Here is a 16,911-nt window from a genome sequence, read left to right on the forward strand (position 1 = left end):
ATATCTATAGGACCTTACCGTAAGCTTACTGTACTCTGTACCTTCACGAGCACAAGCTGAATGCTAATTGGCTGTCAACACTCCAAACCAGGAAGTGTTGGCAGCCATCTTGTGCCTCGGTTGAACCGAGGCACAAGAAAGCAGAGAAACAAATGTGGAAAACACAAAAAGGGGGCATGGTAGAAACACCCTGACCCCCTAGGCCTGCTCAGGGGGTCCCACAAGAACCCCAAGGCCCCAAAAAAATATTCTGTACTGTACACTGTACCTTCCCGAGCGCATACTGGAGGGGGCTGCGTTGCAGAGAGGTGTAAAAAGGGGCGTGGCCTCATTACACCTTTCTGCAATGCAGCCCCCTGGCACATACTAGAGTTTCCTGGTGAGCTAGGTGGCCCCCAGGAACCCCCAGTATGCAAGGGGAATTAGTTCCCCCTGTGCAAACACGCCAGGGGGCTGCGTTGCAGAGAGGTGTAAAAAGGGGTGTGGCCTCATTACACCTCTCTGCAACGCAGCCCCCTGGTGCATACTGGAGGTTCCTGGTGGGCTAGTTGGCCCCCAGGGACCCCCAGTATGCAAGGGGAATTAGTTCCCCCTCTGCAATCATGTCAGGGGGCTGCGTTGCAGAGAGGTGTAATGAGGCCACGCCCCTTTTTACACCTCTCTGCAACGCAGCCCCTGGCGCGTACTGGAGGTTCCTGGTGGGCTAGTTGGCCCCCATGGACCCCCAGTATGCAAGGGGGACTTAATCTCCCAATTTAGGACGTGCTACGGGGCGTGTTTGCACAGTGGTGAAGGTAGGGGGCGGGACTTGGGGTGATATGTGTGCAAACATGCCCTGTGGCACGTTTTAACTTGGGAAATTAATTCCTCTTCAATCCAGAGGTCCCCTAGGGGCCAACTAGTCCAACAGGTACCTCCAGTAATCGCCACTGAGCTGAGTTGCAGAGTGTTGTAAAAAGGGGACATGCCCTTTGAACACCTCTCTGCCACGCAGCTCCCTGGCGCATACTGGAGGTACTTGGTGGGCTAGTTGGCTCACAGGGGACTTAGGATTGAAGAAGAATTAATTACCCAAACTAAAATGCGCCAAAGGGCGTGTTTGCACACATGTCACCTCAGGCCCCGCCCCCTTCCTTCACTATTGAGCAAAATATTCAGCCGAACTACAAATTCCGATTTACTCACCTGTTATCAGGAGAGACCTCAGTGCTGCATCTTTCAGCCCACTACTGATCCTGAAAAGGAATTCTAGCCATACTTACAGTAACTTGAATTTCCTTCCATAGACTAACATTGACTGGTTTCACTTGGAAATTTTTCTAAGTGTGGAGTTTTTGAACTTAAAAGAATTCCTCTAAAATCAGCCGAACTACGAATTCCATTTTACTCACCTGTTATCAGGAGAGACCTCAGTGCTGCATCCTTCAGCCCACTACTGATCCTGAAAAGTAATTCTAATCGTAGTTACAGTAACTTGAATTTCCTTTCATAGGCTAACATTGACTGGTTTCACTTGGAAAAGTGTGGAGTTTTGGAACTTAAAAAAAATCTTCAAAAATCAGCCGAACTACGAATTCCGATTTACTGTGGAGAGACCTCAGTGCTGCATCTTTCAGCTCACTATTATTTTTATTTTTTTTCAATTTATAATAAAAAATATGTAATGTAATTTAAAAAATGAAATATCTAAAAATAAATACTTTAAAACAATGTAGTACATTAGTATAAAAAATATAACAATTAATACATTTAAAAATTATCATTTACAAAACCTTTGAAATTCACTGAAAAAACCATAGGTTTCAGCCACATTATAGTTAGGAATTAGCATTTAAAAAACCTTAGAAATTCACTGAAAAAACAATAGGTTTCAGCCACGTTATAGTTCGGAATTAGCATTTAAAAAAACTTAGAAATTCATTGAAAAAAACATAAGTTATAGTTAGCTGGACATTTCACTCATACAAAGCCATTGGAATTCCCCCGTTATAGTTAGTTCAGCTAACTATAACTCACGCGCCCGCAATGCACTGCTGATGACGTCACATATTACATCACTCATGACATGGTCAGTGACATCACTCATGACATCTCAAATGACATCACTGTACTAAATCACCAAATTCCCTGACTGTGAAGTTAATATATTGGTTGACACCGTTTTTCTTTTATTTCCATCATTTTTCTGGCAGGCGAGCATCCATGGATCTGTTTCTATGTCAATACTGGAGCCCCAGAATGTAACATCGAGGTGTATGGACCCCTGTATAGTTATACTGTTATTTATATTGAGAGTAGTTGAGGTAGAAACTGTTCACATTGATTCATGTCAATTCCTGACATTGATGATACGTTTTTGTTCAGCCCATTTATATAGGTCAAACAACTTTATATCTGTATGAATACCAAATGGCCCTTTAAATTATCTATGTGTATGCGGGTTAATTCACTGTTCTTACTATCGCTATCATACATGTTGGTTAGTTCTAGTGCAATTTATGCAACAGATAAAGTGCGTGTGCTACTTTTCTACATATATCTTGTGCAAATTGGCATCGATGTATACCATGTATTGTTACCAAAGTCATCTTGTCAGTAATCAATATATATAGATACAATTATTAACAAACATCATCATGATAATAATTATGAAAAATTGTAGTAAAATACCTCGATTGTAACATCATTATACATAGAAAAACGTAAATAAAACTTATATAAAATACATATAAATACAAACTTAAAATTTCCACATAAAAACATTTTGTTTTACAAGAAAGTATATAGATCCTCCGTAACATTCAGCCCTGTTGGATATTTCGAATTCAGTTAGTGTCATTTGAGATGTCATCATTGAACGCATCAGTAATGTCACTGATCATGTCATGAATGATGTAATATGTGACATCATCAGCAGTGCATTGCTGGGGCGCAAGTTATAGTTAGCTCAACTAACTATAACAGTGGAAATTCTATGGTTTTGTACGAGTGAAATGTCCAACTAACTATAACGTCCCTGAAACCTATGGTTTTTTCAGTGAATTTCAAAGTAAGTATGTAGAGACTGCATCATGAGAGTACTGCAAGGGGAGTATATACTGAATTTATAAGTGTGTGAAGATCGTCACAGTGATTGTATAAGTACATATGTTGACACATTCTAACTCCGACAACGACCTTGTCTCCAAATGGCTGCCCTCATGTGCCAAAAACTGAAACTTCAACTTTCCTTGGCCCTGTATTGCTACAGCTGCAACACTCCACTGAATGTGCAATAAACATTCATATCTAACAAGATATCTCATGTTCACCATCTTTCTTGTGTGGAACTATAGATGAATCTAGGGTCAGTGATTCCCCGGACCGTACATGTTGGCCATATTGTTGGATTTGTCTCACAGAGTGACACTGACTTTTGCAACCCGGGTGAAGGTAGCACTCCAACACAGACACCCGCATCCAGTGTTGTCAGATTTTTCAAGCTTTCTATAGTTCAAAGCCAACCGAAAAATAGCTCATAGTAGCCCAATATTGCTTTAAGGAAGGAGGCGCAGGGACAGCGTCAAGCAGGTGGTGAATGCATTAGAATTGATGTTGCAGCAGTATGCCAAGTAAATATTTGTCTAATAAAGCACTTTAACATACTACTTTGCTGGAACGTTGTATATATATTTATAATCTAGCAACTAGCAGAAACCAAAAATGTATCACACAAGAGGAAAAATAAAGCCCATTTGTGCGTGATCTAGCCCAATCTGGCAACACTGATGCCACAACCACTCCCTCACGGCTAGTATACACCCACACCACACCCATACAGCACAGGCGTCACAGGACACGTGACCCTGCTAATATAAAAGACCGGGCGCACGTGCTCTGCTGCATTTTAGAGTTTAGAGTATGTGGCCTCACTTCTTACTGAGTTAGTAGCACCGCAAGTACTGAGTGAGTGTACAACCTGCGATGATGATAGGTGCACTAGTATGTCCTCTGCCATGGCCATATCAAGACTCAGTAGTAAATGTGAGACCTATTACCTTGCATAACAGAGCTGCATGATGTGGAGGGTGCCGTGACCGTGAAAAGGTGAGCAGTGAGGCCTTGGTGCGAAGCGTCAGGCACCTCATCCCAACTCATCTCTGCCAAATTGCATCTGAATCGGTGTTTAAGAAGGCACTTAAAACTTGGATTTACAGTGCACCAGAAATACTGGGGAAAGCTCTGATCTGAATGCCATATCTTTTCCTATAGGAGCAGTAAACCAATTTCTCTTTCTCCATCCCTGGTATTCCGTATCAGCGCCAAGATGCTCCTTGGAGTGATAGCTGCGCTATATAAGACCCCCTTTACATACATTTACATTACATTATATAATTCTGGGTGGCGGAAGTGGATGGGGTACAGCACCCTGAATGCAAAAAGACGGCAGAGCGATTTAGACATACGCACTCGTATATACTATGCCACATCGTCCGAGTGGTAACGCGAGCACTGGTGCAATGTCCGAGGAGCCATTGCCGTGTTCCAACTATGGGCTCTCACAGCTCGTGGCTGCCTCGCATCGCTTTGGGAAAGTTATGTTTTGAATGTGAAAAGTTTGGAAGGTAGAAGTTAACGGGAGTTCAGTCATTCTTGCTTTAAACTTGCAGCTTACAAAACATGTTCTGAAGATTTAACCACATCAAGAGAATTACCATCTCTTTTTTTTTACATTCCTGCATACTGGTCTTTCCTACAATTGCTATTTCTGTACTACCTTTCAGATGTGGGAGCTTGAGGGTGCACTATGTCAAGGCAAATGGTTGGAGACACACCGGTGACACAAAGTTCAGCTGCGAAGATTTTCTCCAGTGTCACTCTCTCACTCTTTCTCTCTCTCTTTTTCTCTCTCTCTCTCCTTCGATCGACACATGAGACACAATCTTATTTTGCATTTTATCTAACCAGCTCTGATTCACAAATTGACGTCCGTCCCCCCCAAACACCACCAGAGCTGAAAACGTGTAGAACCTGCAATCAACACCTAGTCTGAATTGTGAGCTCTGTTCACCACATGTACTGAGGCTGAGGAGGTTCCTTTGGCACGTGGTCGACTCTCTTCGACATATGCCGGTGGTGGAAGGTGAGCAGAAAGGCTTGTTTGCACAACATTGAGCACCCACCTCTGTCCAGTGGGAGTGGATGGGGTGAAGCAGCCTGAATGCGCAGCGGTAGGCACTCAGCCCCGGATAGTGGGAGTGCATGGGGTGCAGCAGCCTGGGTGCGCAGCAACTGTTATACACCTCTGGGCAGTGCAAGTGTATGGGCTACACCAGACTGAAGACCATAATATCAAGAACAGTGATAACATTATCACCGCTTTAGCGGCAGGAAACTGCCGCTAAAGCGGCGATAAGTGGCTTGATAATATGCCCTTGAGAATTGCCATTGAAGCCCAGGTTCTAGTGTGGAAGACATCAAACCTAGACTTCTATGGGAATTCACAAGGGCATATTATCAGGCGCCTAATTGCCACTTCTGTGGCAGTTTCCTGCTGCCTAAGAGGCAATAGTGTTATCGCCGTTCTTGATAATATGGCCCTGGGTGGGCAGCGGCTGTTAGATACCTCTGAGCAGTGGAAGTGGGTGGGATGCAGCAGCCTGGGTGCCCAGAGTCGAAATGGTGAATTACGCATATACGGTTGTATATAGTCTGCAATTGCTAGTTCTATAATATCTTTCAGATAACTAAACTTGAGGGTGCAGTATGTCCCGGCACGTGGTTGGAGACACACCGGTGACACAAAGGTGAGCTGCAAAGATTTTCTCCAGTGTCAGCACTCCATCTCTTCCTTTCTCTCTCTCTCTCCTCACTTTCTTTCTTTATTTCTCTGTCTCTTCCTCTCTCTCTCATTCTTTCTTTCTCTCACTTCCTCTCTCTCTCTCTCTTACTCTCTCACACTGTTTGTCTCTCTTCCTTGTATCTCAGTCTTTCATTCTTTCTCTCTTCCTCTCTCTCTCTCTCTCTCTCTTTGTCTTTCTCTCTCTTCCTCAGTCTCACACGTTCTCCTTCTCTCTTCCTCTCTCTCACACTGCTTCACTCTTTCTCTCTTTCTCTTCCTCTCTTTCTCTCTCTGTCTTCCTCTCTCTCTCTCTCTTCTCTCACACTGTTCTCTCATTCTCTCTTCCTTGTATCTCTCTCTTTATTTCTCTCTCTCACTCTCTCTCTGTCTTCCTCTCTGTCTTACTCTTTCTTTCTGTCTTCCTCTCTCTCTCTCTCTCTTTCTCTTTCGCTCTCTCTCTTCCTCTCTCTGTCACTCTTTCCCTCACTTCTCTCTCTATCCTCCTTGTATCTAAGTCTTCCTCTTTTTCTCTCTCCTTTGCTGGACACATAACGCACCATCTTATATTTCTTTTTGGCTTGCAGGCTCTGATTCACAGATTGTCGAGGGATGACCCGCCATGGCTATACATAGTTTTATTTGTTGTTGTTTTGTTTTAATAATATGTTTTACACACATAGTTTTATTTGTTGTTGTTTTGTTTTAATAAAATGATTTATTTGTAAATCCATACATGACTAAGATTCTTATTTGTCGAACCTCACAAGCATATCTTTTATTCAAACTGCAACACCAGCCAATTTGTTAGGCTCCACATTTAAAAACGTTCCTGTCACATTTGTTTGTGGGAGTGAGTGGGGATAGCGGACAAGGAGCTGATGCTGGGGAATGTCGGAGTAGTGTTGGGTGTCTGCCCTGCATCACTGTTGCCTCCATTGCATCTCTTCTCAGAGACCTGCAAGCCGGCGGACTGCTTGTAAAAGTATGGGCCCGAGAAGTCGCACCGGAAGAGCTGCGAGCCCACCAGTGGTTCACAGAGGGAGACTTGTGGGCCCAAGAAGGTTGTTGGCGGTATGCTGGTGATGTGGGAAGAGGATGCGTTACCTGCTGATGTGGGGAGAGGCAGGGTGAAAGGGGTGTGTCTCACAGACAGAGCTCTGGTATGTTTTAGAAATGCCTCGGACAGATGCCAGTTGACAGACTGAATCACAACATGGCTTTTCAATACTCATATAGTGAGACTTATTAACATTTTGTACCCAGGCTTGCAGAGGGACAGCTGCGGCCCGTCTGCTCAAGTCACAGAGGCAGAACTACGGGCCGTCTGCTCCGAAAGGAACAGTAGCGTAGTAGCTCACAGAGATACAGGCACAGCATCGTACTAGCTCGCAAAGGTAGAGAGCTGCAAGCCAACGGACTGGCTTCTAAAAACATACCTCCGAATTGGTGATGTTGGGCACAGGGAGCGTGAAAGGGTTATCTTCCTAGTAGTGTCCAGGAGTGGAAGTTGTGCTGCCTGGCACTCACCTGTTTCTCCTTTACTGTTAATAAATCTTAAACCTTCACTGCGTCCAAATCATCATTACACAAAGGTCCGCTATATTAAATTGCCCCCGGAACCTTTCTTTTATATTTTCACTCAATGCGAGGCACAAGATGGCTGCTAAGACTTCCTGGTTTCAAATGTTAGCAAAAATATATATATATATATATTTTCATAGGGGGTCAGAGGCAATTTTAAAGACCATCATGGATACCTTGCCCCAAAATACTAACATCACACACCTGAAGTATCCATGGGTCTAAATCAATACTAGAAATTCCCTGCCCACTGTCAAACTAGCAGGGAAACAGATGAAGGATTACTCTGACAGACAGGGAGCGCCTTTCAGCAGCTCCCTGTCTGTAAGAACCATGCTGGCTCTAGCAGGAGTCAGGGACCTAGCAGGGACCACGGGTCATGATGCTCCCCGTGGTCCCATTGCAAACTGAGTGTCCTAGGGACACCCAGGAGAAATGGCAGGGCCCCGGGGGTGGGGTACCCGGGGCTGAATTCTGGAATATCACAGACTATGTCATGAGTGATGTAATATGTGAGGTCAAAAGCAGTACATTGCGGGGCTTATGGTATAGTAAACCATAACTGCTGAATTTCAGTGGTTTTGTACCAGTGAAATGTAAGCCTAACTATACCGTCTCTGTAACCTTTGTTTTTCCAGTAATATTCTACGTTTTTTATGTTTATTCCTAACTATAACGTGCCTGTAACCTTTGTTATTTTCATTGAATATCTAAGGTTTTAAAAATTCTATTTTCTAACTGTAGCCTCCCTGTAATCTTTGTTTTTTAAGTGAATATATATATATATATATCGAAACGCGCTCGGGCGAAAAATCTGCGAATTATCTGTTGGAGTGCTATTGTGGTCCGTACCTGTGCCATGGATACCCCCCTTGGCAGTAGGACTGTTCTGTTGAAAAAAATAAAATAAATATATATATACATATATATATATATATATATATATATATATATATATATATATATATACTCACACACACATATATATGCATATATATTTATAGTTACAGGGATGATATAGTTAGGTGAAAATTTCCATGATAACGTAACATTTTAAAATAAGAAATAAATACTGTAATTTGCCTGTTATATTTATCACTAGTAATTATAGCTCATGCCCTAAGGTAACTATAGTAACTATAACGTGTGTCCCTGCCGCGCAACATCATGCCGCACAGACCCGTCATGCCCACCTATTTACCTTCAATATTACATCACTCATGATATTCCATGATTTCATTGATAGCATGACTACAATATTTGACATCACATCATTGATGACAAGACTGTGCATGGCGGAGGTGCGAGTTACAGTTACTTTAGGGCCTGAAATTCAGTTACTTGACCCTAAAGAAGGAATAGTAAAGAAAATGTCTTAACATGTAAATTACAGGCAAGATGCGCAAAATCGAGATAATGAATGATGAAGGCATATTTACTACAATAATTACCAGCAAAAACATGGTACAGAATAAGCAGACAGGGGAAGGAGATCACAATGTAGTAAAAGAAATAAGTGAGCAACCATTCACCTAATCATCTCGATACTGATTTCGTGGAGGTAGCTCGACTGATCTCGGTTTAAGCCTCATCAGGATAAGATCCCTATCGGATATATCTAGTGCTTTACCTGCCCCCTGCCCTTTGTTTTATGCATTTGTTGACATGGTCTTCAATCATTATCCACTTGTACACCTCCAGGTGCCATGAACTAGTTTTAAGGGTGTGAGCAGATTCCCATGTTGTGGCAACAGTTCTCTTTGTCATAACTGTAGCTAAATCAATAAACCTACTCATTGTTTGATCTTGTTTGGGTCTAGCCATTAAGCCTATAAGGCATATTTTAGGTGTAGATGATGCAGACCGGTAAGCAATATATGTGAAGCACAGTAGGCGTGTCAGTTGCACTCTCACACCGGAATGTGTTCAGAAAAATATTTGTAAAGTGGACACCTCGGTGGATTTACCATCAATCAAGACTGTTATGGTCATATTGGATTCAGTTTTTAAGAATGCTGGCAATGTGACAGGTTGTCACTTGTAATGGAATCCTATGTTTCATGTAGGCTGCGACAACATACATGGCTAATGCTCCATATTTAGGTGCAGTGTGTTCCTCAGAACACATGTATTGCGATAAAGTGCTGAATAACCTATATGGTAAATACCTGTGCGTGGCAGGTGAGCAACAGGGACCCCAAAGTCAAAACCATTTAAACAAGTCACTGTTGGCAGATGCGACTATAGTGGCTAAAGTGGCTCTCAGCAATGCAACTTTTCAATACAACAGTTTGTGACAAAAAGACGGCAATTGCCTCAATATGTTTAAACTACACTACCATAACTACCCATAAAGAGCATCTCAAATACGCGCCAATTTTGGAATAATGTTATTGTCACATTTAAAAATGTTGTTATTTTGCTTGAGAAAAAAACTAGCGTCGTGCAATATGGTTTTTTTCATGAACAGTGGGCCACCGGATGACGAGAAGGGGTGGCATTTATACCATGTAAGTACATCAAGGTCGCTGGGATTCTTTAATGCCTTCCATTTTAAGAGGAACTCACTTCTGAGGTATTTCTCAACATTAATTTTTTCTCTCTTATAGCTGTTACATCTTTCTAAAGATGATTTTTGTTCATGATATCACCGATTTCATATCGCAAATAGATCTGCCTTTTCAGCAATAGCCAAGTAATCGTGCTATAAAATAAACATGTTAATATTAAATATATGAAATCATACGAACAATACAGTTGTTTCAAAGCGTATCTGGCTGCAAGTACTCATACAGCCAGATTCATCAAACCAGAATCGGCTCGCAAAGGGCCAGAGAATCTGGCCCTTTGCGAGCGCTATTTTTGCATTTGGGATGCATCATCCCAAATGCAAAAATCGCAAATCTAGAAATCGCTTAATTGCGATTAATTACATTTAAGGAATCTCAATTTGAGATTCCTTAAATGCAATTCATGAACCATTTTTAAATTGCGAAAGCGCTATCTGGCGCCGCTATTTACCGCGAAGTCTAACTACGTGGTAAATAGAAAAAACTTAGAAAAATGCACTTTAGTGCATTTTTGTAAGTTGTATGTTACACACACACATGTCCTTGGGACATGTGTGTGTTCAACACCAGTGGACATTACCATTTCAGGGGTGCAACAGGGTGTCCTCTGGACACCCTGGCACCCTTGAAATTGCTTCCTTATTTGCGATTCGCTAATTGCTAATCGCAAATAAGGAATGACTCCCCATTCATTCCTACGGGCCTTTAGGGAAAGCCAATCCTTATTTGCGATTAGCAATTAGCGAATCGCAAATAAGGTAGCTGTAGAAATCGCAAAAATTATTGCGATTTCTACATACATCCCGTTTTGCGAGTCTTTAATAGCGAATCCTTAAAATTCGCTATTAAGGACTCGCAAAACAGGACTTTGATGAATCTGGGGGAAAACTCTTCAACTGTCTATTGGACTCAAAGAGAGTACCATACCTTATTTCTCCGAAGACAGCACCAGCTTTCAAGGTAACAAGAATAGTTTTGCCATCAGGTCCTCCGAGAACTTGAACTTCACCTTGTTTAATTATGTACATCTCTCTGCCAATTTCTCCCTGTATGGGTGTAAGCAATAACAATAAGATACTTTAAAAAAGTACCAAGATTTTCGACTTAACTAAATACTCGTTCGTTCTAAAACTTTAGTTAGCTATCAAAAACAGCCATAGGAGTACTTATAAAATAACACAGTTAAAAACGTTTGATACGATACATACAATAATAATTGTAAAAGTCATTGGTGTACTATTACATAATATTTTTCCTCACATTGATAGAATTCAAAATAAATAAGACAACATTATATCCTACGAAAGGTTTGCGTAGAGAGACCAAATAGTTCATTGCTACTTTGTGTGACCTGCTATGCTGTGCAACAAGCATGGGTTTAAGATTTAAAAACCCTAAGATTCTGATACAATTTACAGAACAATAGAAAGTGCAATGTTTTTTGTTTGCTTTGATTATCACAAGGGCAAAGACCATGTCAGGTGGGTGGGACTGTATAGTTGGAAAAGCAAGTAGATGGTGCACAATCCCACATCTCATTCTAACCAGCACAAAGCGATCCTGCGTATTAGTCACATATGATAAATAGCTATTTCCTCCCTCCCCCAAGTTGAAAGACTTATAGAAAATGACTGTTGATTTGTTCCCATCATACATCAATCGTTGATCCAGTCTATACTGAAGAAAGGTTTCTTTAATCCTCCTCTTAGTTACAGATTATACCTTTGTAGGATCTGACCATATAGATAAATTAAACAGCCTGGCGGGGGAGGAGTTAGTATACTGTAACCATGGGATATTTAGTGCACCATTCAAGGTTAAACAGTCTAAAATAATTAATCTGGTAAAAAACAGTTTCTTCCTTGGCCAATAATGAAGCCCACAATAGCAACGGTCTGGCTAAAGAAGATAATCCAAAAACTGTAGTCGGACCTCATGGTGTAAAATAGTATTTGATACTGAAGAGTGTAGGCATAGTAAACATTTTAAAAAGCTGTTTTCCTATGCTTGCAGGGATGTGCTATTTGCAAAGCCCCAAGGCCTGGCCCATAAAGGGCTGTAGTCACTCCTTTTGCTTTGTAAATAGGTACCATTTCGTTAATAGGTCGGTTCCCTCATTCTGAGAAGAATTTAAAAATCCCATGCCATTACCTGCTCATTTTAGCTCTAGTATTTAAAACCAGGTCTGTCTATGAGCCATTGCCCGCAAATAAAATTCCCAAATAACAAAACAAATTAACTAAAACAATTGGCGTGTTTTATATAAAAAAGGATTTACAGAATTTATGCTTATGCCCACAAACTATGGCAAATGTTTTAGATTTGTTAATCACCATTTTCTTTTGGATCATAAAATCTGCAAAAGCATTCATCAGTCGCTGAAGACCAACTGGGGTTTTTGCTAATAATACTGTATTGTCTGCATATAACAATACAGGTATTTGGCGGCCAGCCACTGAGTCGGGTCAGCCTAGGCTGACTGCAGATAATTGTTTACCCCGTTGATAAAAAGAGATAATATTATTTGCGCTAGCACACTCCCTTGCCGAATACCTCGCCCCACTTTGAATTTGGTCAAACATTCCCCGGGGGCCCAACCAGACTTGGCTAGTTAAGCTCTCCTAAAGGCAGGACAGAAACTCAATGATTGGCCTAGGTGCACCCACGGAGGTCAAGGTTGACCAAAGTAAGTTATGATCTACTAGGTCGAAGGCACTACTTAAATCAGTGAAATATAAGTGTGCCTGCCTTAACCCTATTATAATTACCAATAAGTAGCTGTAGTTTGATACATTGTTCAAAGGGTCCCCAGCTGTTTTCTGTACCCAAACTGCACCAGGGATAAAATAGCTTGCTCTTGTGCCTGTTCCTTCGTTCTTATTAACAAGACTTTACTCATTACTTTCAAGGAGAAGTCCAAGAGGGAAATAGGGCAATAGGGCATTCGTTTTTTTGGGTCTGTTTTAACCCCTTTTAAGTCGAGCCTACCGTTGTAGCGCATGCGCTGAGCGCTTTGCGAGACATGCAGTATTCGGTATACTGTGGAAGCTTCGTGGAAGCTCCGCCCACTCTCAGACCATCTTTTTCATTGATTTAGGCCCTAAATGCTGCTTTCCGACTTTAGCCTTGCTAGTCCCTCCTCATGACAATCATGTCATTATTTGTATCCTTCCAAGGCTACTGGCCCCTTTACTTCGAGTGTTGCACAGTAACTATTTTCTTCCCGTGCCTTCTCCCCCACCACCCCCTCCTGCAGTCTGTGTGTTCTCGCGCCCCCTCTCATTGTTTGTGCCTTCTCGCTCCCTGCCCTCCGCCCGAACTCCTGTTTTCAATGCAATAGGTCTCGTGTAAATGCTATTCCTATTGCATTGCAAATGCTTGTTTTTGTTAGGCACTGGGAGATTTTGTGATTTGCCCAGAATCACAGGATCTGGAGTCAGCCCTGAGGCTCAAACCTTGGTTTCCCAGCTCCAAGGTCGTCAGTCTAGCCGTGAGTAGTGAAATGGTTTTAACGCTAACCTACAAAGCTGACCACAGGACCTTCCCATGGCACTGATCCTGTAGGTGAAGTACAACTTTTAAAGATGACCGCCACTTTATTGACAGATCATGGCACACACTGCTGTGGTCCGTGTGCCAGACATCATATGGCCAGGCACAATCAGGCCACGTTTCCTGCCAGGGGAGAGTAAGGACGCTTTGCCTGAGCCGACGATGAAGCGCACGGTTAGAGGTAGTATAGCCAACTTAGTCCTTCTTTTGTGTCAACTGATTTCTCCTTATTACCCAGTTTCCTTCCTCTCTGCTTAATGGCAGGACTGTTGCAAGGCGGCAGCATGACACTTCCAGTGTGTGCCCAAAGCCAACCGTGAACGGTGGAGGTTTTGTTCTGTGGCCCTGGATCAGCCTGAAGCAAAGAGGCTATGGAGGGACCATTAGCGCCCGAAGGTGGGCCAGCTCAGAGGTTTTTCACGTCCTGGGCTTTGTGTGGGGGGAGAGGATAGGTCTGCAAGAAGCATCTCAATCCTGGAGAGAGCCCTAGGCTACCCCAGGGCTGTCAGCAGGCACACCCCCAACCTGTCCGGGCCTCACTGGAATCTCTTTGTTCCTGGTCGGCCTTCTGGACAGACTGGCTTCGGTCTCCTTATCCAGGATTAGACAGAGCCGCCCCCTCACTGACCTGCTGTTTGCCAGTCAACCAACAGGTTTGCTCCCTGTCCATCTTCGGATCAAAGCAGGACCCACTGCCCCAGAGCATTGTCGTTCCTTGACTCTGTACATAAAGTCTCTTGCCTACAAGGGCATCCCACCACTTCTCTGGGCCTGGGCAGAGTCCTATATCCAAAAGCAGCCCGTATACACTACATTTCTCTTCCTAGGACTCACTGCATAATAGTCTCCCCTTTGCAAGGTACCCTTTTACCACTTCTGCAAAGCCCCCACTAAAACACGCGGTCTTCCCCAGCCTTGTACTCTGTCATTGTCTGGTTTGCAAGGGTAACTCCATTGGGTATCCTCTTTCCCACCCCGGCCCCCTTGGTCTGAGACTTCTGCTCAGGTGCTCTCAATAGGCAGGCTTGTCATGGCTTTTTGATATAATATAAGCTTGATCATCTCTGTAAAGTTCAGCCCCTGGTGTCTGTGGATATTGATTCAGATCCTTCTGTTAGCACTCAACCTGCACCTTTCTGTAGATCAGCCCAGTTTGAACCTATTTGTGAACCACTCCAGCCTGAGCTATTCTGCCACCCTCTCCCATTATGAATCTCCCACCTAACCACAAAATTGTCCTTATTCTTACCTCTTTGTCAAACCTCCCTGATCTTAGGTTGGAGCACTTTGCACAACTCTCTCAGCCTGAATTTCTTTGTTGGCCCACTATACAAAATCCATTGTTGTTGGTTCTCTGTAAACACCATGATAACCAATACCAGCTGTGGCGCTCGGTGTATCTCGCATTGTTGACAGTATATATTTTCTTGTCCTTGCCCCTCCAGCACCTTACCCCTCACTACAAGTTCGATCAGTCTTTCAGCACATCACCTCTTTGCCTGGACTTGAAGAATTACAACTCAAGTGGAGGGGCCCAGTATAAATGTGCTTAAACTCAGAATGCATCTGTATCTAATTTTCTCAAATTGTCTACCTCAACCCTCTTTGTACTTCGCTACAGAAACCTCTCAGTTGCAAGGTGCTGTGCAGACATTCAGTTTCATAATCTATGCCCACAACAGGCACTGATCTATTATCCTCAACTGCCTGGACCTCTGTGACTCATTTGATACAACTAGCATAATGTTGCCAACTAGATCCCTCTTGATCTAGTTTCTACATCAGACAGACCAGCTGAATTAATTCAATAGGCACCGCCCAGGGTTCTGTTATTGGAGCTTTCTTTTCATAAAAACCTTTCTTGGGCACAGTATCTTAAATGTTTTAGGTCGAGCCTTCGGACCTCTTGCATATACTTTAGTATATACACTTTAGTATATACTTTAGTATGTACTTATATGTGTATGTACTTTGTGGGCTCTGGAGATCAGCCCTGGGACTTGTCCGCTTCTGCTTAGGGACGTTTTTCATTTCAACTGCCTCTATTTAACTGTCTTGATAGAAAATGACCAGCAGAGGCCAGTAAAATACCAGAATTGCTTTCTGCTGAGGGACTTTTTTTTAATGTTTCTGGCAACTGCCTCTGTTTAACTTTCTTGATAGATAACGATCAGCAGAGGTTAGTAAAATACCAGAATCTCTTTAGCATTCTCAAGATTCTGGTACATAGAAATTGTCTTCCACAAGCACCCGTAGACAATATTATTTTTTCCAAATCTTGTATTTTCAGTGATATGATCACTGAAGGTCCTGCTTTTATATTAAAAACAGAGCTTTGGACTATACCATTTCCAGCTGAAAGGCAACAATTCTCTCCATGAGTTCCCATACCTGGTGTGTCAAGCAGTTTGGTGCTTACTTTACCTCCATGTTAAGGAACAGTAGATATTTCAGCGCCCAGGCTTATGTGCTGCATAGCTAAATACATATAAGGTTCCGAAGGCCAGACCGAATGCATTGCAAATGCTTGTTTAAATATGGGTACAATAGTAGATTCACCACACGAAGATGGAATCGTATTGATTGCAGCTGAATTAAACACCCTGGTTAAGATAGGCCCTCACTATTCAGGGGCGGATTAAAAACATCAGCTGACAACCCGTCTGGGCTTGGTGTCGGCCCCTAGCACTGGCCTGTATAGCCAGATGAACTTCTCCATCAGTTATATTTAAGAGGAGCCCCGCCCCCACACAATGTCTCCCAGTGTTGCCCTATGGCATCCTCGCTACTTTGTCTAAACATTTCAGAAAAAGGGTCATCCATCTATCGCAAGGGACAAAAGAGCAGAGCTCGGGGATATCATCACTTAAAAAAAAAAAGTGCTTTCTCTTTATCCCAGAAAAGTTTGATGTTCCTATTTTGTGGAGCAATAGCCAGGTTTTCCCATGCTTCAGCCTGGAGTCTCTTTTTGCAAATGGCTATAGCTGATTTATACTTGCCCCAGAGGGACTTAAAAGTCAATAAATCCAGTGGGAAATCAGACAAGGCATATTTAAGTGACTAAGGCTTTAGTGCAAGCACTATCTAACTATCCCCTTTTCTTGTTCTCTGATGTATTTGGGTACCTGGTTAAAAGTGATTTAATAGAAATAGTAATGTGGCTGAAATTGTCTATCATTATATTTGGGACAATTTGATCCTGGAGACAATAGGTTATTTACCTGAGGTTATTCACTACTGTTAAAATCCCACTAGGGTCAATGTCTATTCATTTGATTCTTACAGCATTAACCCTCGTGGGAGTAATACTATTTACTAAATGAGATGAAGCCTGCTTTTGAGCCCAAAAGAAGAAGGGTAATATAAGTAAATTGGGGTCACTACAAA

At 42.5% G+C, this 16,911-nt stretch overlaps 1 protein-coding gene across 1 annotated transcript in view; it reads right to left on the reverse strand.

The window, feature by feature from the left end:
• The window catches only part of CNGB3 (cyclic nucleotide gated channel subunit beta 3), a 673,231-nt gene that overhangs the window by 130,514 nt on the left and 525,806 nt on the right, over positions 1–16,911 (reverse strand). Inside the window, exon 13 of the mRNA XM_086918038.1 lies at positions 10,900–11,018. Within this exon, the coding sequence (XP_086774164.1) occupies positions 10,900–11,018 (119 nt within the window). The remainder of the gene's footprint in view (positions 1–10,899; positions 11,019–16,911) is intronic.

Source organism: Lissotriton vulgaris, chromosome 4_1 (assembly GCF_964263255.1).
Source record: "Lissotriton vulgaris chromosome 4_1, aLisVul1.2, whole genome shotgun sequence".
Classification (NCBI taxonomy): Eukaryota; Metazoa; Chordata; class Amphibia; order Caudata; family Salamandridae; genus Lissotriton; species Lissotriton vulgaris.